Source organism: Pelophylax lessonae, assembly GCF_965119305.1.
Source record: "Pelophylax lessonae genome assembly, chromosome: 2".
In the NCBI taxonomy this organism is placed as follows: domain Eukaryota; kingdom Metazoa; phylum Chordata; class Amphibia; order Anura; family Ranidae; genus Pelophylax; species Pelophylax lessonae.
Window position 1 is genome coordinate 149921485 of NC_138769.1, and position 22407 is coordinate 149943891.

The 22407-nt window shown below is 41.8% G+C and overlaps 1 protein-coding gene across 2 annotated transcripts in view; it reads left to right on the forward strand.

The window, feature by feature from the left end:
- CUX1 (cut like homeobox 1) overlaps positions 1–22407 on the forward strand; it is a 615616-nt gene that overhangs the window by 404017 nt on the left and 189192 nt on the right. Inside the window, exons 17-18 of one of the 2 annotated variants that reach the window (XM_082244943.1) lie at positions 12324–12425; positions 20486–21306. The exons of the other annotated variant lie outside the window; for it this stretch is intronic. Coding sequence (XP_082101069.1) covers positions 12324–12425; positions 20486–21306 — 923 coding nt within the window. The remainder of the gene's footprint in view (positions 1–12323; positions 12426–20485; positions 21307–22407) is intronic. 2 annotated transcript variants of the gene reach the window in all.

Genomic DNA, 22407 nt, shown 5'->3' on the forward strand with positions numbered 1-22407 from the left:
TTCCCCTCTTCCCGTCCAGTCAGAAAGGCGCTTGTTCCACCTGGCCGTTTATGTACTGTGGGCTGGTGAAAAGGTGTATATTCTCACACTGTAATGCTGAACCTTGCTTCATTAAATCACCTGTAAGAGTCGGTTCACACTAATCCGACTCGAAGTCGCCCCGACTTCGGGCGACTAATGAAGTCGCCCGTGCAGAGCGACTTCAGCGCGGCTTGCAACGACTTCTCATAATAGAGGTCAATGCAAGTCGCTACGACTTTGCAAAAAAATAGTGCAGGAACCTTTTTCTAAGTCGGAGCGACTTGAGTCACTCTGATTAGAACAGTTCCATTGCACAGCATTGGAACCTACTTGTCAGGCGACCATGTCGGCTGACAAGTCGGATCAGTGTGAACCGGCAGTAAAATGTATGCATACGAAAGTGTATGTCCAGCCCAAACTTTTTCTTTTTGTTTTAGAGTATGGAATGTTTAAAGCCAATTTCATGCTTTGCAAAGACAGCAATTTGGTTTTCCAAAGGGTAGCATGGCATGTTTAAAGTGATTGTAAAGTCTAGTTTTTTTCCTATGAAAATAACAAACATGTTATACTTACCTCCTCTGTTGCAGTGGTTTTGCACAGAGCAGCCTGGATCCTCCTCTTCTCGGGTCCCTCTTCTGTGATCCTACCTCCTATTCAGTGCCCCCACAGCAAGCATAACCTAGCTAGCAAGCAAGCTATGGGGGCACCCGAGCCGAGTGACAGCTCCCTGTGTCCATTCAGATGCAGAGCCCTGACCTGGCCCCGCCCCCTCTCTATCTCCTGATTGGCTAGCTGACATTGAGAGCAGCAACAGCCAATGGCGCCGCTACTATGTCTCAGCCAATCAGGAGGGAGAATCTCGGGCGGCTTAGACACTCGTGGACATCGCTGGATAGAGGGGGGCCTCAGGTAAGTATGAAGGGGGCCGGGGGTGCTGCACACAGAAGGCGTTTTATCGTAATGCATATAATGCTTAAGGATAAAACAAACGTCTGACTTTACAACTCATTTAAAGCTGTTAATATCAAGGTCACCTAGAAGCAGTTATTGTGCGATGTTCATATTTTTACCTATTAGCTGTTTCTTTCTTTAAAGGTATTTTCCCTCTATAGGCTTCATGCACACAGACATTTGAAAAATGCCTAGTGTAGAATTCCCAGGGTGTTTTTCTGCCCTTAGGGGTAGCTGCAGGTTGAGAAGTCGGCCATAGAAGTGAATGGTTGTACATCTCTGTATTTGAGTAAATGCTGATGCTTCTGTACATTAGTGTTTCCACAAATACAAGGGCATACATCCATTTGCTTCTATGGCTGGTTGTACACACCACATGCAGCTTCCCAGGCATTTGATAAACACTGGGAATTATATGCCTGCAAGGTCTATGTGCATGTAGTCTAATAGTTGTTTGTGTATCTGGATAGTACAGTTATCACCCTAAATGCAGGTGTAATTGTTCTTGGATTTTTATTGTTTCAAAAGACTGATAAACCAGCACTGAGAAAGAGGAACAGTAATGGGTAGTAGTCACAGTGCAGTGCTAACATGTAGGACACATTGGGGTTCATTTATTAGAACAAGAGAGTGCAGAATCTGGTGCAGCTGTGCATAGTAGCCAAGCAGCTTCAAAATGTATCTTGTACTATTAAGCTTTGACAAAAAAAAGCCTGGAAGCTAAATGGTTTCTATGCAGAGCTGCACCAGATTTTGCACTCCCCAGTTTTAGTAAATCAACTCCAATGCCTGCATATATATAATACAAATGTAGCACCCTCCTAGGTAGGTGCTAGGAAAAAAGCATATATGGGGCCCTGTCTGCTTATCAGGGGGGCCTGATCATTTAGTTAGGCTGTCACGTTTCCAGGTGTGATCTGTTGAGTCTGGGGAGTCTCCCCAATGTTTCCAATGAGGGCTCTTATTGGACAGTGGAGGAAACCTGGCCAATAGCACACCAGGGCTTGTAGCTGTCTCAGTAGGCGGAGTTTGCTACAATGCACCCTGGGATGAGATAGAAGTCTGAGGGGAGCCTGGGACAGGGGGTCTTTGGCGGGAAGCAGAGTCCCAAGAGGAGGGTGACGTCTGTCTCTCCTCCTGTCAGAGCAAGTGAGGTTGTCCTGGGCAGTCGGCCTAGAGGACCAGAGGTTGAGCTGGGCTGCAGGAAGGATTCAGAGTGCTGTGGACCGAGTGGAGCTGCTGGGCAGAAGTTTCCAGGAAAAACAGTGTTGGTACTCTAAACTGCCCTGTGGTCTTCCTGAGAGAGGGGGCCACTCTAGAAGGTCAAAGGGATCCAGGAGATAGCTAAATAGTAGTTGTGATTGAGAAAGGGGGTGCCAGTGTCTAAGCCCTGAAGATTAGTGAGAGAAAAAAGGGAGCCGGTGCGGGCCCTGAAGTGTTCAGCAGTGCAGCAGTGTATTCAAATAGCTACCTTAACAGGAGTGCTTAGGGGGAGCTTTAAAGAGGACTTCTTTAGTGAGAAAGCAGTCTCAAGTCAAGTCAGCATAAACAGGCATCTGGTTAGTATTGATAGGCATTCAGCCAGCGTCAAGTCAGCACCAAACAGCAGTATTCAAGTGTCTCCGCCAAATTGTGCATAGTTTAGTTCCAGGAGTATCCCATTCATCCCTTCTCCTATCCAAGTTACAAAATAAATACAAAAACCCAAAGATTTTCTGGACATTATGAGAATGGCCGTGCTAAAACAGAAGAGATATAATCTCATCAGGTGGCTGCTTCTCCTCCATTGCTCAATCACAGACTGAAGGCAAGGTCATAACCAAGCTGCATTACTTATATGCAGTAGAAAAAAATGAAGTCGCCCAACATGGCTGTGCTATGTAACAGGGCTGTGTAAATACAAGGACAGGCTGGTTAAAATGACAAACGGCTCCCATGTACGTGTATGTACGATATTTGAGCTTTGTATTTGGTTTCCCCGTAGATCAGCTTTCTCAATAATGATATTCAGGCAAAGTAACAACTGCAGAAGCTATTAGCTGGAATATAAATATACTTTTCAGCATTCTTCTTCTAGATAAAAGGTTTGTTTGAAGTTAAGTGTCTCTTTGTATGCTTACTGACGATGACAATGATCACGGATGATGTTCTTATTAAAGGCAAAACCCAGAATTAAGTTATAACTCATTCCAAAACCAGCACCTGTTTAGCTAGAAGTAATTGCTAACACCAGTACTTAATTATTATTGTGGGGCTTAGTATACTGTAGTGCAAATTGACCCCCTGACGAATGCACATTGAAAATAAAGGCTGAGCTGTTCAGTGGTTTCAATTGCAGAATTATAATGTTGTATGGCAACTGTTTGCGTGAGCAGCTGTACAGGACTGTTGAACAGCAGAATTTGCGTAGAATTGTAGAGGAAAATTGAAATATTGCATGAAAACGATATGTTCCATCTAAGTCAAGAAAGGCAGTATGTTTTAGAATGTCCAATCAACTAGATTGCAATAGAGGTTTAAAGCGGTTGTATCCCCCCCAAAAAAAAACCTGCAGGACAATGGCATAATGTGCCATACCTACCTTAGAACGAAGCCCCCACATGGTTGCCTGGACACCTCTGAGGGAGCTGACATCTCTTCCAGGTTCGACAGCTCCGGCGCTGTGAGTGGCCGGAGCCGCAATGACATCACTACCGCGTATGCACACTGGAGTTCACTTTCCGGCAAGGAGCTCAGAAGGTCCAGCAAGATACGCCGGATCTTCAGAGCGCATGCACCACTGGTGTCAGCGGCTGCCTGCAGGGTGAATATCTCCTAAACCGTGAAGGTTTAGGAGATATTATTTTTACCTACAGGTAAGCTTTATTATAGGCGTATCTGTAGGTAAAAATTAAAAAGCGGAGTATACTACCACTAAAGCATCAGGGAAGGGCAAAAAAATGTGGTACATCACTCATGCACATTTCCCTGCTTTCTGTTTCCTTTAAAGACCCTGCAAGTACAGAAACCGACCTGATCTTTGCTAGAAATGCTCCCAGCTCTTAATTTCCTATTGTAGGCTGACAACAACACAGCATTTTTATTTTATTTTTTTTGGACTAAACTTTTCATCCATGCAATGGTCTTTATTTTCAAAGCATACAGTTGTGCTCATAAGTTTACATACCCTGGCAGAATTTATTGAATATGAATGATAACACAAAAACGTTTCTTTCACTCATGGTTAGTGTTTGGCTGAAGCCATTTATTAATCAGCTGTGTTTACTCTTTTTAAATCATGACAACAGAAACAACGCATATGACCCTGATCAAAAGTTTACATACTACAGTTCCTAATGCCGTGTATTTAACATCAGTGATAGCTTGAAGTCTTTTGTGATATTTGTGGATGAGGCGCTTTATCTTCTCAGATGGTAAAGCTGCCCATTCTACCTGGCAAGCCTCCAGTTCCTGTAAATTCTTGGGCATTAACTGCACTTTTGAGATCTCCCCAGAGGGGCTCAGTGATATTGAGGTCAGGAGACAGATGGCCACTCCAGAACTTTCACTTTATTCTGTTGTAGCCAATGACAGGTCGACTTGGCCTTGTGTTTAGGATCATTGTCATGTTGGAATGTCCAAGTACGTCCCATGCGCAGCTTCAAGGCTGATGAATGCAAATTTTCCTTCAGTATTTTTTTATAACATACTGCATTCATCTTGCCATCATTTCCGACCAAATTTCCTGTGCCTTTTGTAGCTCACACATCCCCAAAACATCAGCAATCCACCTCCGTGTTTCACAGTAGGAATGGTGTACCTTTCATCATAGGTCTTGCTGACTCCTCTCCAAATGTAACGTTTATGGTTGTGGCCAAAAAGCTCAATTTTGGTCTCATCACTCCAAAAGACTTTGTGCCAGAAGGTTTGAGGTTTGTCTCTGTGCTGTTTGGTGTAAGCGGGATACTTTGTGGCATTTGCGTAGTAATGGCTTTCTTCTGGCGACTCGACCATGTAGCCCATCTTTTTTCAAGTGCCTCCTTATTGTGCATCTTGAAACAGTCACAGCAAATGTTTTCAGAGAGTCCAGCATTTCACCTGAAGTCATTTGTGGGTTTTTCTTTGCATCCCGAACAATTTTCCTGGCAGTTGTGGCTGAAATTTTAGTTGGTCTACTTGACCGTGGTTTGGTTTCAACAGAAACCCTCATTTTCCACTTCTTGATTAGATTAGAGTTTGAACACTGCTGATTGGCATTCTCAATTCCTTCATTATTCAACTACCTTTTCCCGCAGATCCTTTGACAATTCTTTTGCTTTCCCCATAACTCAGAATCCAGAAACGTTAGTGTAGCACTGGATGAAAGATGCAAGGGTCTGTCAGGAATCCAGAAACTCATTGACCTTTTATATACACACACACTAATTACGGGCCGGTTCACACTTCTGCGAGTGCGCCAATCGCATGTAATTCGGAGCGCACTGCTCCTTCATTACATGCGATCGGAGGTGCGGATGAAAATTCAGCCATACACTTTGTATGGCTGAATTCGCACTGTATCCGCACCAAACACGCACAGGACCCTTTTTTCCAGCCGCATCAGGATCGGATCGCACAGTGGTTCACACTTGTGCGATCCGATCCTGTGCGAACTTTCAGATCGCACTGCGATATGCGATCAAACTGGGGGTGTCGTTAACATTTAATTGACACCCCCTGCATATCGCATATGGCAGTGTGAACTGCCAGGGGTGCGTTTGCGATGCGGGAACAGGCTGCAAATTCGCAGCCTTCAGCCAAACACTAACCATGAGTGAAAGAAAAGTTTTTGTGTTCTCATTCATATTCTCTGAAAAATGGCTAAGAAATCATAAATTCTGCCAGGGTATGTAAACTTATGAGCACAACTGTAGATACTATTCAACTTCTATCCCAAGATAAGTACTGGGAGGGCTAAATAAACCTTTGAGATAACATAGAACTTGTGAAGAGGCTTCAAGACAGGTTGGAATTTCTGAAATATTTACAGATTTTAGACTTAAAAAAACGATATAACAAAATGCTTTCAGTGTTATATTTAACATACCGAAATGCAGACAATAACATAAATTCATTATTGGCATATACCATGCATGTTAAGTAGTGAGGGATTAGCATGCATGGATTGAAAAAAAAGAACTTTTAGTACCACTTTAAATAAATGAAGATTGAAAAAGCAAGAGCATGCTGCTTTTTGATGCTCACTTCAGCAAGTCTTGTTTGATTTTTTTTTTTTTTTTTTGTCATCTATATTTTGAAAACCAATGGAGCTGCAGTGTAAACTATAAACTGTAAAACAGATTAGAATAACATCATAAAATATTCCTATTGTTAATAAATAGTCTTGCTAACTCTCTTCTAAAGTTCATATATATGATTAGAACGTGGATGCCTGATTTCTGTATCCAGGGTGCCAGAGATCATTCAATTTCGGACACTGAAATACTAAAATACCAAAAAATATCACCCAAGAGACATGTAAAGATGGAAAAATACAAAATTAATTTCTTTTGAGTTCTCCAGTTAATGAGCCTAATGCTATAGATGAAGAATAATATAGATGTGTGTTTTTACGCATGTGAGTTCTGTAGACTCGCTGTACTTTTCTTGAACATTACATACATGCCATTTATGGTTGGCTGATCGAGTGAGTCCGTATTTTTTAAACTTTGCTTTTATTGAACTTCTCTGAACTTATTGCTATGTAGCATCAGGTCACCATTGCTTTTTTGGAAGCACAGGGACTGAAAATGCTAATGTCTCAAATGCTACCTCATAAAATAACAGTGCCACTTGCACTAGATCTAAGGTTTTCACAATATCACCCAACATAAATGTCCCCCCCTTTTTCTGTTTGTGGTTTATTAAACTGCAAAGGAGCAATGGCAAGTAGCTTTTATTGCATCTCTAACAGAACTCTAATTAATCCTATTAAACTAATTATTATATCTTGGCTTAGGAGGTTTTTTATAGCTTTAGAACATCTCACTGATGGAAAAGATCACAGGTGGCAGATGTGCTGAGTTGCATTCATGGATGAGTTGAAGGCTGCAGAAAACAATGCAAATAGAAGCCTAATAATTAATGTTATAGCTTAAAGGAGACCTAAACTTGTCTACTTTACTCAGTCAGGGGACACCGGAGGGAGGGTAGGGACAATAAATAAAATATTTGCCTCCTCCTTCAGCTTAAAATGAATCAGGATAGAAATGTGGGAACTGCTGTTGCTGGTATGAGAGGGTCAAGGGCCATCCAAATTAGAATAGTTGCCAACATGTCATCTGCCTGACCCCACACACTGTCTCCATCTTCTAAGCATAAAGTATGTGAAAGCAGCAACTGTCAGACTTAAAGGCGACCTCTGACCCCCAGACACTCCAGCTGAAGGGTCAGACTTAGACAAAGTAATTAATGCTAAATAAAAGGGAGATATGAAGCCTTGCACAGTTGTAAGCCTGCATAAACATATAGCTAGTTAGGAACTGTGAGATCCACCACTAAATCTCCCTTAGTATTGATATGAAAATTAACCAACCAAAGCTGGGCCCAAGAATAGTCAAAATACATATCTGATAGTTGTCCTACCTGCCAAAGGAATTCTAATTCTCTGTGTCTAGCTTTCATATCCAGGTACTCCTGGCAGCTCTAGCATAACTTCATTAGGAGCACTGGCCAGAACACAACCCCCAAGCCTGGTGCTTGACAATGAAGAAGAGACAGCACACTGAGCACATCACCCCTCACTCTTCCCTCTTCCATGTCAGTGTGTTCAATCTGTGTATGTGAATGCAGTGCATTTAATCCCCAAGAATATTGTTTTCTTATTTTCTCCCCTTTGATCCATTATATATTCCATTAAAAGCTTGTAATCAATAAGTAGTAACAAATACCTCTTGATTCTTCCAGAAATCCTGTAAGCTGATAACTTCCCTTTCTGTCTTTGCTGATATTTTTCAGTTAGCATTCTTTCCAGGTCTCTGTGTGGACTGTTTTACATCTCCCCCCTATGTTGTGGAGGAGCAGGTTTTTTATAGTCCTAGGGTGACAATATTCATAGATATAGTGTATCGAGTGAGCATTTTCACCGTAGGACAGGGCAGAATCACAAGATATAAAAAAGCCCAAAAAAATAAAATCTAATGTAGATACCACACTAAGAACTGGTGAGTTGCAAAATATTACATTTTTATTCTTGGCTTTGGGTACACTTTTATAGTCGGTTCACACTAAGGCAACACGACTCTGCATGACTTCGGGGGCGACTTGTGCATTCCCATGCACCACGACTTCGGAGCGACTTGCAGGGACTTCACATAAGTGAAGTCTATGCAAGTCCCTCCGAGGTCGCCCCAAAGTAGTACAGGACCCTTTTTATAAGTAGGAGCGACTTGTGTCGCTCCTATTAGAACGGGACCTGTAGCGGTCAATGGACCGCAAGGGAGCGCGACTTATCAGGCTAACAAGTCGCGGCAGTGTGGACCGGCTCTTAAAGTGTTACCCTTCTTTTTCTCTGTCTAAGAGCTGCTATACAAGGGATTGCAGGAAGCTAATATTCAGATATTTGCGCTACCTGCATTAAAGCAGGGGTAGTAAATCTTTTGAGCCTGGTGTACTGAAAATATTGCAGGAAATTGAGAGTGCTGGATTTATAAAACAAAATGGGGGAGATTTACTAAAATGGGGGACAAGAAAATCTGGTGCAGCTGTGCATAGTAATCAGCTTCCAGGTTTTATTGTTAAAGGTTCAAGCGGTACTAAATCACGTTAAAAAAAAAAAAAAAAATTGGTTCCCCCGACAGGGTAATCTTACAGTGTGCTAATATGCACCCTATACTAGCACATTATGATGGACTCGCCTGTGTAACTGATCCCTCCAGCTGCGCCCTGTCACTACTAACAGGGAATCCATCTTCACCTTCATCTGATGACGTCATGGGGTGTGGCGCAGCTCTCTTATTAGATGACATGAACATTTAGGAGACGTGCAGACTTCAGCGGCAGATCCACCTGCTCAGCGGGGAATCTGCAAACAAAAAACACAAAAAAGGGCGCATCGACCTAGCGCATTATCCTCAATAATAATTTTTATTGTTGTAACATAGAAAAAATGGCTACTCACAAACACAGATGAAATCAATCATATCGGACTCAGAAACTTGAGTGTCAAAAGTAGTCCATACGAAAGTCCATTGTCCTATTAGGATGACGGCTGACGCGTTTCGAGGCCTATGCCTCTTCCTCAGAGCCACCAGAGGAAGCCGTCATCCTAATAGGACAATGGACTTTCGTATGGACTACTTATGACACTCAAGTTTCTGAGTCCGTTATGATTGATTTCAACTGTGTTTGTGAGTAGCCATTTTTTCTATGTTACAACAATAAAAACCATTATTGAGGATAATGCGCTAGGTCGATGCGCCCTTTTTTGTGTTTTTTGTTTGCAGATTTCTTTGGCAGGTAGGACAACTATCAGATATGTAATTTAACTATTCTTGGGCCCAGCTTTGGTTGGTTAATTTTCATATCAATACTAAGGGAGATTTAGTGTACTGTTGGACTGCCCCAGTCCTTTAGGGCAGCAAGACCATAGCCATCTGAGACGCCTTTTGTAAAGCTTTGTGGGAAGAGCGGTCGGGGAGCCTCGTCTTCTGAGCGCAGGAGAAAGGTGTGTATTTCACCTTATTTTGTTTGGATCAGCAGGGAATCTGTCTGCTGATCCCCGCTGAGCAGGCGGATGATAGGTCCTTTTTTGTGTTATGCAGAGCGGACACAGCCCGCTGTCCTCTATGGGAGATCAGATGGAAACAGACTGCCTGTCCATTTCCATTCGACTGTTGTCCGAAACGCCAGACGGACGGAGAACAGATCCCCTCCATACATCTTTTTTTTAACAGACAGGATCAGATTGGGTGTCAATGGACACATCTTCATAGAAGGCAATGGAGGGTTTGCCTAGAAATCTTGACAGGCAGACCCAATTGATCCATTTGTGTAAAAGGGGCTTCCTTATAGGCTTACCTGTAGGTACAAAACAACAAAGGGAGTTTACTCCCACTTTAATTGAACAGGCTGAAATTAGAAGCTGATTGGTTACTATACACAGCTGCACCAGATTCTGTGAGCACAAGTTTTAGTAAATACCCCCCACTAGCTATGGGCTCAGGTGTGTTCAGATTGAGCCCGACAGAAAGCTAATCGTAGGCAGCGTGTGTATGTGCAGCTGCAGATTGAGAAACGCCTCACTGCCTATGATTGGAGGTGTGCAGTGAGGGCTTCCTGGTGGGCTCAATTTGAACACGCCTGAGCCCATCACTACCCTACTCCTCACCCCCAGTGTCTTCACACTCCTAATGAAGAAAATAAATATTTAGTAATTACACTGTAGTGCTATAAACTAGATTTGGCAATAATGATCCCTAGTATTGGTGTCATTGACTGCAATAATAACCCCCAACATTGGTGTCAGTGTAAAACAAAATAAAACTTTGACTCCAGAACATAAAGTGATGGCTCATAAAGTACATAAAGTTCTTAGCATTGGTTACTGTTTTTGTTTTAATCAGTCTGAATTTAATAGAATGAACATAATTAGAACTTTCCTTTCACCACTATAGTACCTGTGATGCTTTATCTGTTTTATATTTGGAGCCTTTCTGGTCAGTATCAGTTTGTCTGCTGGTCCTAGCAAGCCAGACTTTTTATCCTTTCCTTTCTGGATCCTTTCCCAGTACTGTTCTGCTCTTCTTCCAGCCCCTCCTGGTGTGATCTAACCCTGCCTCCACTGCACAGTGCAGAGGGCACAGATCCAGCGCCACTATATTTTAGCTATATGTGCATACCTCTTGATCAGTGTTCTACCTTGGCACGGTATTGCCAAGTAGATATACTATTACAGCTCATTAGCATTTCTAGCTGAGTTTAAACCAGTCATGTCTAAAAATAGTTTTTACTTGATCGAAACTTGGCAAACATATTTTACAGTCTGGCCAAATATCCTGCATTTGTTGATTTGTTCAATATCCTGTTTCCAGCAAACTTCAGTTGAGAGAGAAGCAGAGCACTTAGTGTTCTAATCGACTCTGCTTGACTGACAGCTCCTTATGAAAATGATAGCAGCATGTATTGGCCCTCATTTAATCAGTAAAATTATTATGATATTGCACACTTTGTAGTTGCAAACAGATTTTGCTTAGCTATATGTAGAATAGAAGAAGTTAGTTGGAAAAAGGTGTTATGAAAATGTTTTCAGCATCTTGGAACTGAAGGCAGAAGTTTTCAGCATCCTAGGATTGGTGCTTACACACATGACACTATAACAGTCACACTATAAGTCTCTGTTCTCCATCATTAAAGTATAGCTTCTGTAGCTGCGTAAATTCCACTATATTTACCATTGTTTGTAGACGCTATAATAACTTTCACACAAACCAGTTAATATACACTTATTGTGATTTTTTTTATTATCAAAGACATGTAGCAGAATACATTTTGGCCAACACTTATGTTTTTTCTTTTTATTTGATATGTTTTATAACAGAAAATATTGTTTTTTTGGGGGGGTTTTCTTTAAAATTCAGTCTGTTTTCACCAATATAAAAAAAAAAAAGAAACTCAGTGATGTTATAATACCACTACAAGAAAGCTCGATTGTGTGGAAAAAATGATATAAATTTCATTTGCGTTCAGCGTTGCATGACCGCGCAATTGCTAAAGCAGCACAGTGCTGAATAGCAAAAAAAGGTCTGGTCAGGAAGAGGGTAAAACCTTCCAGTGGTCAAGTGGTTACTTTCTTATATCTGTAAATAAAAAGGATCAGTATTGCTGGGCCTCTGGATGATTACAGTAAAGAGGTGATACGGCAGATGTTTAGCCCAAAGCCTGATACAATTATGCTGAAAGTCAGCCGGTTCAGCATGTGTATCGCTGTCTGTTCAACAGAAGTTGGTCCAATGATCTGCTTCTGTGGAACGGTCTTGCTGGAAAACCAGCATTCGATCAGCACTTGCAAGTGTTGATAAGTTTATTCAGATGGGAAGGGTTCCCTCCAATCACAGTACAATAGCACAGCAGGAAAGATCCCCAGAGCACATTGTTGTGGTGATGAAGGGATATGTAATTTTACACCCAGCTTAAGTAATGACCAGCTGAATCTATGAACCGATGTGACAGAGAATGTCACTGAAAGCTGTATTTCTTCAGATTCAAGTCAGAAGACCGTAGACTTTGCAGAAGGTGTCAACACAGTGATTGGTCACTTTATTGTTTTTGTATTCAGAGAGTTGTATGTTCTGTGCATTACCTAATTATGCATTTTATTTATATTGTGACTTTAGGAAATATTACCACACGGATAAGAACCTCAGAGACAGGCTCAGATGAAGCCATTAAGTCTATTCTAGAACAAGCCAAAAGAGAGCTGCAGGTGCTAAAGACTGGTAAGTGTCATTGGCCATCAACCTATGTATGTATGAGTAATGATTAGAAAGTCATTGTAGAACACACTGTAGAGTTTTTAGAACTAGATCCTGACACCTTAGGGTTTTTTTTTTTATTTTGGCGACTGCAATTTCCTTAAAAAGAAAAGTAGGGCATCTTGAGGCTTGTAGTTATTTACCACATGAGAGAAATAATTTGTCCATAAAGTATATCTAAAGCAAACACCTCTTCTTCTTTTTTTCAGGAAGGGTTAGGACCTATGTGAGGTCGCTCTATGTTCTGCTGATGAGATTTATCCTTTTTTTGTCCTAGTAACCACACAAATAAAATTTTAAGCTGTAAGCAGAACAGGAATAGAAAGGAAGTGCTCCATTGGAGACACATTGAATGGTGGCCATACATGTACCAATTTGTGACCAATCTGGACACAAGTGAACACAAACAAGTGTTTTATCAACTGAAACTGAACAACGAAGCCCACTCATTTTTGTTTTGTGCTTTGTAATTGACTTAAAATAATGATCAATCAATTAGTCCTAAAATCAATCATTTAGGCTCCATTCACACTTGTGCGACTTGTCATGCAACTTTGGATATCAAAGTTGCATGACAAGTCGTTCCTTATGTTTTCCAATGATAACCATTCATATATGCGTGACTTACAGTTGCAGCAACTTCAAAAGAAGTTCATCCACTACTTTGGTCTGACTTTTATGCAACTTCAGGGTCATAGACTTCAATGTTAACCCTAAGAAGTTGCATTAAAGTTGTACCTAAATGTTATACAATGCAACTTTTGTGCAACAGTTGTCCAAGTTGCACCCATCCAAAAATGTAATCCAAAGTCGAAGCAACTTTGCAGTCGTACAAGTGTGAATGGAGCCTTAATTGATCCTATTTTACAATTGCTTCCTCAACACACATACACATTTGTTCAGTTAAAAGAGAGCAACAAAATTCTTCTGTGGCCAATAGAGCAAGAGCTCACTAAATCAGTCGAATAGACTGGTGTCTGGTTTACAATTTTTATAGTATTTTATTAGATTAGTCACGTTGAATGACTGATTCTGTGATATAATTGATACATGCGTGGCCTCTAAAAGTGCAAGCATCCTTCCCTTTGGAAAGCTAGTTTACACCATATTGAGGTGCGGAAAATGTACGGTCTGTGCACATTTCCCACTCCGCATTCAAAACGCACTGCATTTGCAATATGATGCAGGTGCCAATACATTGTTAAGGGGCCCCCGACACCGGTCGCATGGTATCTCAATACCATCAAATTGGTGCAGTGCATTTTCCAAAAGTAATGCATGCACAATTTTTTGTACATTCTGGTGTAATTTCAGCCCATCCATTTAAATCACATTCCTGTGGGTTGCTGGTGTGAACTAGTCCTGATCTGGGTCTACAAGACTAGAAGTGATAGTAAATCTCCTCAATGGGACACAGATGACCCTAAAATACCTAATAGATTTTTAATCCTACCCTACTTTATACAAAACTTAAAAAAAAAAAAAAAAAAATGTTTTAGCTTTTGATTGACATGTATTGCTAAAGAACTAGTCTGTCTTACATTCTGCACTTGTAACTTCATTTTGACACATCCTTTTATGTGCATACTTGATCAAAGAATCGTTGCAGTAAAAATATTTGCTTACACAATAAAATTAGACTACATAGAGAAAATGTTCAAACTCTTTTTGCTACACTCTATCCTGCATGGTGGATCTGGACTGGTGGTGTTGGGGTAATTTGCACAGGCAATGTGTTTAGAAGTGCTGCCAGTCTTTATTCTACAGTAATAGAATCTGCCTACATGCACATTTTAAGCACTTTTAGGACAGCTAATGACCTCACTTATATAGTTTACATGTCATTCTGGCTTGGGCTTTGCTTTATGATATACTTTTTAAAAACAAATAAGTGCAATAATTAACAGTATATTGACGTGTGACCGTTTTTAAGGCAGAGCTCCAGGCATGCGGGTGGATACACAGCTGAAATACATATGTGTTGCCTACATGCTTCAAAAGAGATTACTTTACCCTAATCAATCATAATTTACTTTTCCTATTCTCCTCTAAGGCTGGGTTCATATACACTTTATTGTCAAAAGTATTGGAATGCCTTCCTTTGCACACACGTGAATTTTAATGGCATCCCAGTCTTAGTCCGTAGGGTTCATAATTGAGTCCCCCCCCCCCCCCCTTTGCTTCTACAACTCTTCTGGGAAGGCTGTCCACAAGGTTTAGGAGCGTGTCTATGGGAATGTTTGACCCTTCTTCCAGAAGCGCATTTGTGTTCAGGCACTGAGGTGGACAAGAAGGCCTGGCTTGCAGTCTTTGCTCTTATTCATCCCAAAGGTGTTCTATCAGACAGACAGGTCAGAACTTTGGGCAGGCTAGTCAAGTTCCTCCATCCCAAACTTGCTTATCCATGTCTTTATGGACCTTGCTTTGTGCACTGGTCCAAATCATTTTGCAGAGGGGGGGATTATGGTGTGGGGTTGTTTTTCAGGGGTTGGGCTTGGCCCCTTAGTTCCAGTGAAGGGAACTCTTAAGGTGTGAACATACCAAGACATTTTGGACAATCTCATGCTCCCAACTTTGTGAGAACAGTTTGGGGTTGGCCCTTCCTTTTCCAACATGACTGCGCACCAGTGTACAAAGCAAGGTCCATAAATATATATTGATGTGTGAGTTTGGGGAGGAGGAACTTGACTGGCCTGCACAAAGTCCTGACCTGTCCGATAGAACACCTTTAGGATGAATAAGAGCAGAGACTGCGAGCCAGGTCTTCTCGTCCACATCAGTGCCTGACCACAAATATGCTTCTGGAAGAATGGTCAAACATTCCTAAACCTTGTGGACAGCCTTCCCAGAAGAGTTGAAGCTGTTATAGCTGCAAAGGGTGGGCCAACTAAATTTTTAACCCAACAGACTAAGACTAGGATGCCATTAAAGTTCATGTGTGTGTAAAGGAAGGCGCCCCAATACTTTTGACAATAAAGTGTATGTAAACCCAGCCTTAGAGGAGAATAGGAAAAGTAAATTATGATTGGTTATGGTAAAGTAAGGGTTTACCAAAGGGTTGTTTGTCAGGTTGCTTAAACTGACACCATACGCAGATAGAAGCTCAGGTCAAGCAGGTGCAAACAAGCATCAACCTCATGACAGCTGGCAATTGGCAGCAAATACAGAGTGGGAAGCAGCAGCGGATAAGGACAGGGCATGCTTCACATGTCCTGTATACTAAGATTGTTTGGTGTGTATAACATGCCCAATGTCCACCATTATTAAACACTTTAAATTCTGCTTAGCCCTCTCACTTTGCCTAATTCGGCAGGTAACACCACTCTCTCCTACGTTAGCTTCCTGTGTTACCTGCTGCTCTGAGGAAAGTGGTGTTGAATAATTAAAGGAATATGGACTGTTCACTTAGAAAAAGTGGAAAATGTATGTTTTCCTTGGGAAGTGTACGTTGACTTATTGAATAGGTAGAAGCTGTGTTTACAACAATCATCCAGTCAAGCAAGCATAAATCCTGTTGGTAAAAAGAAACAAAAAAGGGCGCACCGACCTAGCGCATTATCCTCAATAGTAGGCTTTATTAGTATAACATGTAAAATGGCTACTCACAGTCATATCAAGCTCAATCCCTCCCACGTTAGGAATAGTCCATGCATTAGTCTATAATCCTGTTAAGATGACGGCTGACGCATTTCGAGGCTCAGCCTCTTCCTCAGAGCCACTCAGTGGCTCTGAGGAAGAGGCTGAGCCTCGAAACGCGTCAGCCATCATCTTAACAGGATTATAGACTAATGCATGGACTATTCCTAACATTGGAGGGATTGAGCTTGATATGACTGTGAGTAGCCATTTTACATGTTGTACTAATAAAGCCTACTATTGAGGATAATGCGCTAGGTCGGTGCGCCCTTTTTTGTTTCTTTTTACCTGTAGTACTGTTGGGCTACCCCAGTCCTTTTTGGGCAGCAAGACTCTAGCCATCCGAGACGCCATATGTGAGTCCCGTGGGAAGTGTGGTCGGGGAGCTTGGATTCTAAGCGCAGGAGAGAGGTGGTATCACCGTATTGTTTTGGAGAAGCAAAAATCCTGTCCTGGCTTAGCCCCTCTCTCACCACATGATTTCATTGGCAGCAGTGGGAACCAATAGCTCCCACTACTGTCAATCTGCCCAGTGCGGAGGGACAGAGCCAGTGCTCATGTGCACAATGCTGGATTGAGATCAGGCTCAGGTAAGTATAGGCGGGGGTGGGTGGGGTCCTGCAGCGTGGAAGGTTTTTAAACCTGAATGCATATAATGCATTTAGGTAAAACACCTTAAGGCTTTAGAACCACTTAAATGCGAACAACAGCTTCACCTTGTTTACTAAGCTAAATTAATATTGACAATGATGAGTACAGTTTCTATTTCTGTAATAAATCAAGCCAAATGATTTAGTCTCTTGCTAATGTATGGTCAGATGAGCAGGCATTAGGTACAAGCTTTAAATTAGAAATTTTAGTGTTACTTGACTAGCTATGAATCATGGCAAATTACAAATCCTTCTAAATAGTAAACAATGGTTCAGATGCATGCATTTTAAATGTGCATTTAGTTGTATGCCTGGAGTCCTGCTTTAAAAGCAGATTTGTTAAATTTGAAGTATAGAAATGCAGATTGCTAAAAACAGAACTAGATTTTTTTAGGAAAGGCAACTTGGTTTCTGCCATACAAATCCACTGACTCGCTGCTGATCAGCTGAAGGGCTTTTTACATGAATGTGGAAAACTCCTTTTAAGGATTCCTACATCTGAACACTGCACCATCACCCAGTGTACATTTCCTTTTAGTTCCATCCTGTTAGCTCTTCAGATAGACTGCATCAACCGACTATATGATGAAAGTGGCAGTATATGCTTTATATATACTTATACATATATATTTATAATGCAGTAATTGCTGTCTAGTCTCAGTTTAGAGTTTACTTTGTACACTTGATTCCTTGTACATTAAGGAACACAGGAATTGAGAAACCGAGAAGTGTTATACTGCTGCCCAAAGTAAATTTAGGACACGGGAAACACAAAAATTGCAAGCCTTCCCCTATTTATCCCTTCCTCTACCCCGCATGCCTCAGTTTTTTTGTAAGTGTCCTAGAAGGTTGAAAGTTTGAATCTCAGTGACTTAAATTATTATTATTATACAGGATTTATATAGCGCCAACAGTTTGCGCAGCGCTTTACAATGTGAGGGAAGACAATACAGTTACAATACAGTTCAAAACAGGAGGAACTAGAGGGCCTTGCTCGTTAGAGCTTACAATCTAGAAGGGAGGGTCTTAATCAAGATTCCTTGCTATGCTGTCGCTTGAGCTGGTCTCTTGATAACCGCTATCCAGAATTTTGCACAGCTTTAGCCTTCGGAAGCCATACCTGGACCCTGTTGGACTAGACATGCTGGTCTAGCCTGGAATGTGACCTTTAGGCACTGGATTTTTCATTGTGGCATTTTTGCTGCAGATAGTTTTCAGGGTCCGGAGTCATGGTACAGCCACAGGTGTGGCACTGTTTCTAAAGACTCACTTTTTGAGTAAGGCCATTCGGGCTGAAGCATTAGGAGTTGCCTCACTGTTTACACTGTTGGACACATTTTTAAACTTCCAACCACTGCTGTTTTTTTACCACATTAAGGATTAAGGCTGAGGGACCAAGCCCTAATGTCATCTGCTGGGTGTAGCGATGCGTGTATGCACTACATGCTCTCTTTCCCACCTTTAATCCTGCCTACTGCTACTGAAGCACCATGTAAATCTCAGAATTCTTATCTATTTTCACTATCCTCCTGGCCACTTCCGTTTGCCAAAAATCCTCATAATTGGACCTAGTTGCATTGCCATTCCTAACAGTCTATTGCAAAGTGACTTTTTTTGAGATGCTTCACTTTCTTTACCTTTTGACTCAGACTGACAGGGAGTTGTTTTAGGCCATGTTGATGCAATGCAGGTTACTGTAGAGGATCAGCCTGCCATATGCCTAACCTAGTGCCTTTTCCTGGCATCCCCACTGTTGAAAACCTGGATAACCTTCTCTGCAGAGGGTTGACTTTTTGGACCCTTGCAGTCAAAACCATTTGTAAGGGCCTAATACCTGCAAGCTTCCAACAGAACGGGCCTCACAGGCATCTAATGTTGGGAACTGTTGTTCACCCAGGGGGCGAGGCTGTTCAGCTGAAACCCTTGATAAAGATGTCTGCAATCTGTGGGTCATTTGACCATTCCTAACTGCCAGGGAAATTGCCCCTTCTTTCTTTTTAGTGGTTTGTAGGGCATTGTGTGGCCAATTAGTCTTTCAGGGTGAATGGGGTAATCCCTGCCCCCTGCCCTGGTTGGGCTTTGCTTGCTGGGGCATCCACATGCCAGATGGTCTCTTCTTTGACAGGGGAATCTACTGTGAGTTGGTTTCCCGAAGTGGAATCTGTTGGATTCCACTTAGGTGTTGTGTGACCTTTTAACTCCTGAATGTTTTAGGAATTCTTCCTCTGACAGGACAAGTGTCCTGTTGCCTATGTTGGGACAACACAAAGTGCTGCTCTCGATCGCATTGTATCCTTAGAGACGGGACATTACAATCTGGCTCTCCCCAAACCATATTCTCTGCACCGAAGTTAGAGTTTTTTTTGCACTTGGGTGCTCCTCAACCCTCCAGTGAGAAATTCTTCCTGCCATACAAGAGATATGTGCACTCCTGGATTGTAAGCAGGCAAACATAGTGGGATCCTGCTTTCGCTACCCCCTTGTTGGGAATAGAACACATCTAGAGGCCTTCATGGGTACCTGATCACCTTACAAAGCTAATTCACAGCTTCTTGAGGAAGTTTCTCCAGATCCTTTCTTCAATTCTGTTCTTAATCAGATGAATGTTCTTAGCAGTATGGCTAAGGTTCTTCTTTCTTCGTCCCTGCATGCCCTTGTAGAGGCACCTCTTGGGCTCCCTACCACCTTTCTTTAGCCAGCTCGATTGCTGTTATTGGAACCCCTTATTTTTCTACCAGTCTAAGGGGTCATTTAGCTATCCTTGTTGGATATTGCTTTGTAAGGAATCTCATATTCCTTGGATATCTCATTGTGAGATTGGGTGTCTAGCCAGGAAACTTAATTCCTATCATAGAACATTTCTTCCCTGTATCCTAAGGATTGGAAGACCAACTAGCCTTCGCTTGTGGACATGCTTTTTCCCAAGGCTCCTTCTGGGGACTTGTTCTCCTGGGGACTTGTTCTCCTGGGGACTTGTCCCAGTGTTCTTTTCTATTGACCACATCACATTGCTTGTCTCTTTTTTTCTTCTAAGGTATCAGGTATGTTGTTTTACGTGTTTTATCTGTTTTGAGAGGTTTTGTTTTCATAGCCTTCTGATTGTGTAGACATTTCTTTTTCTCCTAAACAATTATCCCTTTTTTTTTTACGGTCTTGAGCATCAGGTTGATCCTCTGTGGCCTTTCCTTGGTGTTGACAACTTTCCCTCTCTTGCAGGAAACTTCAACTCATTTGGTTCAGATATGGGCATTGGTGCTTCAGGTTGCCCTACATGTAGATGGTTCATATTGCGCTCATGGATCTTGCAATGTCTGCTGCCATACCCTCACTGTTTTTGGGTGTCACAACTGTTTCTGAATTCCTGTGTCCCTCAATGGACGAGAGCGAAAATAAGATTTTTGTACTTGCTGTAAAATATATTTCTTGTGGTCAGATCAGGGTCACAGGTTCTACCCCACCACATTTTTTCTTTGCCTTGCTATTGCTTTTCACAAAACTGAGGCATGCTTGGTAGAGAAGGGGAATATACTAGGGTTGGCTTGCAATTTTTCTGTTTACCAGTGTCCTAAACCTCCTGTAGGTGGCAATAAAACCCAACTATTTCAGAATTCCAATTTTCCTCACTGGACTCCAAGAAATAGATTTTATGGTAAGTACAAACACCTTATTTAACAGGCTGTGACTTTTGGTTAAGGTTATAAAAATTTGTGTCTAATTTTTTTAAACTTGTTCCTGCAGTTGAGCCGGCTCAGCCCTCTTCAGCATCTAGCAGTGGTAATTCTGATGACACTATTCGGTCCATTCTACAACAAGCAAGACGAGAAATGGAAGCCCAGCAAGCTGCTTTTGAACCTGCCTTAAAAACGGCATCTCTGTCCCAAGCTGATCTTGCCATCATTTCTCCAAAACTTATCTCTACCACTGCAGTGTCTTCAGTGTCTAGTTACTCTCCCTTAACCATGTCACTGAAGAAACACACACCCGTTGTGGACTCTGGCATCTCTACCTTACAGAGCCTTTGTAGCGTAAAAAAAGAACCCCAAGAGACGTCAATGTTAGACATTCATAGCATGACTGAATCTACGCAGGGAATGCTAAGGCATGTAAAGAATGAGCTGGGACGAGGTACTGCATGGAAAGATCATTGGTGGAACACCGTTCCACATGACAGGAGAACCACCGCACCCCTTGAAGAAACAAAATCTGAAGAGTCCAACTGCACAAAGGAGAAACTTATCACTCAGAACAGGCCGGATCGACAAGGGCCCTCGTCGTCTTCAGAGTACTGGAAGGAGTGGCCAAATGCTGAGTCTCCATATTCACAGAGCTCGGAAATCAGCATGACGGGAGCCAGCCGCAGTGAAACGCCCCAGAACAGTCCATTGCCTTCATCTCCCGTTGTATCTATTACCAAACCAACCAAACCCTCTGTCCCTCCACTAACTCCTGAACAGTATGAGGTGTACATGTATCAGGAAGTGGACACCATCGAGCTCACCCGTCAAGTTAAAGAGAAACTTGCAAAAAATGGAATCTGCCAAAGGATATTCGGTGAAAAGGTAAGCACGTGTTTTATTTTAACTTACCTTCCCATTTTTAAGTTCTGTTTATTACCTACACAGCTTTCCAAAGAAAACGCTGGCATGGGTGCTTTGCTTACAAGCAGTTCTTGATACAGTCTTTGCTTGATTTGTCTTGATTTGCACACACTCTAATAAATCATACAATGCAGCTGCTCACAGCCCATGTTGGCAGAAGGTAGATGTTGTTCCTGGACTGTCAAAACGTGTACTTGACACAGATATGATAAATAAATGTTTGGGTTGGCACAGCACAATGCAGCCAGTCTGAAAAATTGCTGAAAGATGCTTTGTGTTAGGGAATACAGTACATTTGTAAGCTTGTAGACTTTTAGATAACAATGTCTGCAAATGTCTTAGGGCACCTATGCAGTGACCTTGTGGAACATCTGAAAGATCAATTTAAAGCAACACTACTGTAGAGCTTAACATCCGCCCCCCTTTTTTACTTTTAATGCAGTTTCAGTATTTGCCGGATAACAGTAGTAGCTCACTGAATGCTTTCATTTGCTTCCTAGAATTGCTCAGTGAATGCAAGGTATAGGTAACAGTAGGGTAATTCTATTCTTTTGTGCTTGTTTGCTTTGATCAAATTGTGATTTCATGATAATGTGCATAGTTACATTGGATTAGGCTTCTGAAGCTTGTTTGGAGCCATTTATTCATATGGTCCAGTCTACCCTAGTCTCAGTTTGGGTAATGAAAGATGAAACTTAATGGTGGATACAGGTAACTGCTCCATTTTCTGCAAATTTCATTGCTCCATCTTTACAGTGTGTATATGAACAAAGGGCACACCCATGGATTATATTGCCATTTAGAAAGTCATATTTGGAATTGTTAATGCTGATAAATTAGATTAAAGTGATTGTAAAGGCTAATTAAAAAAAAACAGGTTTATAGTTGCCTGCTATGTGGAATGGTTTTGCTCAGAGTAGCCCCAATCCTCCTCTTCTTGGGTCCTCCTCCTGCACTCCCAGCTCCTCCTCTTCTTAGTGTAAAGGAAGCCTCTTTCTATTGTGACACAGCTGTGGGCTTGATCCTGAGCCACACTGCCTGTGTCTGCTGTCTCTGAACCAG